Source organism: Penaeus monodon, chromosome 6, assembly GCF_015228065.2.
Source record: "Penaeus monodon isolate SGIC_2016 chromosome 6, NSTDA_Pmon_1, whole genome shotgun sequence".
Classification (NCBI taxonomy): Eukaryota; Metazoa; Arthropoda; class Malacostraca; order Decapoda; family Penaeidae; genus Penaeus; species Penaeus monodon.
In genome coordinates, this window is record NC_051391.1 from 9,305,245 (window position 1) to 9,307,744 (window position 2,500).

A 2,500-nucleotide genomic window follows, 5' to 3' on the forward strand; every position below is an offset into this window, starting at 1 on the left:
TATTTGTATTGACACTGTAATATTGAATATGCAAAGAATAACATGGAACAATCAAAGGTCATTAAAGAATATATCCAAAATCCCTGAAAGCATAAAAACAGAAGTACCAAATTTTTCAAATAACATGAAAATAAATCCAGCCTGCTGAAACTTACTTGTTTTCTGGAAAATGACTAATATCCAAGGCAGTGAAATGAGGTCTGAGGTTATAAATTGACGTGAAATTTCCATCATATGGAGCTGAGGAGATTCCTGCTGAACTTAGAGTGTCCTCTAAATGTGTCAAAGTATGTGTTGTATTATTTTGTATAAGCGCACCTGACAACTCTCCATTATATGTCCCTGAAAAATAAGTTAATTAATTAGTTTATGGCCTAAAAATTCAGCCTTGTGGATGCTTGTAAAAATGCATTTGAGTGTGTACAGATGTATGCATGAGCACATGAATGAATGTCTGCAAATAGATAAAGATAGATACTGACATACCCTCCATGGTTATACACATCATTGTATGAAAGAAGGAACATCCCAGGGTGGAAATATTGAGATTATTTGTTATATAGTAAAAGATAATAAAATATGCATTTTCTAGTGTATAAAAACCAAGCTCTTCATATGCTAGGAATTAAACTTTGCCAAAACGAAACTTTAAAAGTTAATGTTTTTTGCAGCTGGCGGGACAGACAATCTGGAGGAAATGTAGCTCTTAATGGTTAGCCTGAAAATGCAAATTTCCTATCAAAACTAACCACATTACTCACCTGTGTTAATTTTCAACAGCTGATCTATAGGTGCCTGTACTTGCTGTGTGTCTAAAACAGCAATTGCACCAATGGTTAGCCCAAGTGGGAAAACTATCAAGAAAAACATGGCCCACTTTTCTCGTAACAAGGAAATGAATCGAACCTTCATCATAGCCTTGTAGGTTCTCCATGGATCTGGCCTGAAAGAAAGAAGATTTATGAAGTAAAGTTATCTTCTCTACATTTGCTAAGGTCACATAAAAAATTTACTTGCTTTCACAACTTTTCTGCATAATATGTAAAAGCATTGAAACACACATATGATTCAGAGATTTTTTCCAAACAACTTTATCAGAGCATCCACCGCTGAGGGCTTTAATAATGAAAAGATTCAATTATTCCATATACACTAAAACTAATACGTCCATGTATGCAATAAACTATAGCTTACTCGTACCTGACTTCAACAGCTTCAAGTGCAAAGCCTTGTTGGTTGTTATCTGCTACTTGGCCATTTTGGGCATTGGAGTTCACAGGTGAAGCTGAATGTTGGGGTGAGGATGAGGTTAGTTTCTCTCTAACCATTTGGCTAATGTCACCCAGAGACTGTTGACCTGTACTTTCATTTTCTTCACTTAAGGTTAAGAAAACCTGGTAGGAAAAAAATAAAGTTTGAGATGAAAATTCAAGCCAAAAGAAAAAGAAACATGTACAGCAATCTGCCTATTTTCTTATTCTGAAATTAAATGGAATTAGTATTTATTTTTATGGAAAGATTTTAGCTTGCTACAACTTATTGGGTTTGAAACTACAATGAAAACATTTAATAAAATAGTATATACAGTATGCAAAGATATGGACACAAAATCAATATATTGCAGTTACAAGGCAAGTCTCTGAGATTGCACAAATAGATATCCTAAATATCTATTTTATTTGCAGTTAGGATGTATCTAGCAAAGAGTAACCATAACATCACTTGGGAAAAAAAGAGTGTGTGAACATGTTTGTCTATGCTTGAACATGACATCCATCTCTTATGCTATTCATAATGACAAAAGCACACTGAATCATATAGAACCCACACAGAAAACAGAAACTCATAAATATTACATGAATTCTACTGAGAACTTTGATTACAACTGATTAAATAAATAGGAGCCACATGAGAGAGTTAAACTTTTCCCACAAACCTCCTCCAGAGTTGTCATGGAGATGCCATAGCCTTCTATAGTAGAATTCCCTTCTGCATTCATATGATCATCCAAGTTTAGGAATAGTGTTGGAAAAGATTCTGTTGAATCAGATGGTAAGAGGAAGGACATTTCTTTTCCATAATGCCTCATTAGTTGTGCATTACTACAGACAGATTGCACAATGTTCTGGACATTATCTGTATCACAATCTCCAGACACAACTAACCTGAAATAGAATAAGATATTTCTCACAATCAACTCTTTTAATCTTTCTATCACTGTATATAATCCTACAAAAGTTTAATTCATAATATACTCTTTAAATAAAAATAAATATGTAACAATTACAACATCAATTTCCTTCAGTACAGTTCACTATTCCTTTACTTTTGTGAGATTATTATGTGTAAACTCAGAGTATCTCTTATACATACGTCAAGTGATATCCCAGACCAAACTTGTTTTTCAGGAACAGAGATGATCCACAACAACGCAGCTTCCCTTTTGAAACGATAGCCTTCCGATCAGCTAAGATGTCTGCTTCATCCATAAAATGAGTTG

General features: G+C 34.0%; 1 protein-coding gene across 2 annotated transcripts in view; it reads right to left on the reverse strand.

Annotated features, from left to right (window-relative positions):
* The window catches only part of LOC119574186 (ATP-binding cassette sub-family A member 5-like), a 32,427-nt gene that overhangs the window by 12,258 nt on the left and 17,669 nt on the right, over positions 1 to 2,500 (reverse strand). For both annotated transcript variants that reach the window (XM_037921290.1, XM_037921289.1), the window contains exons 17-21: positions 2,374 to 2,500; positions 1,937 to 2,165; positions 1,201 to 1,394; positions 762 to 943; positions 156 to 342 (exon numbers count right to left, since the gene is read on the reverse strand). The exon at positions 2,374 to 2,500 is cut by the window's right edge and continues 13 nt beyond it. In XM_037921290.1, coding sequence (XP_037777218.1) covers positions 156 to 342; positions 762 to 943; positions 1,201 to 1,394; positions 1,937 to 2,165; positions 2,374 to 2,500 — 919 coding nt within the window. The remainder of the gene's footprint in view (positions 1 to 155; positions 343 to 761; positions 944 to 1,200; positions 1,395 to 1,936; positions 2,166 to 2,373) is intronic.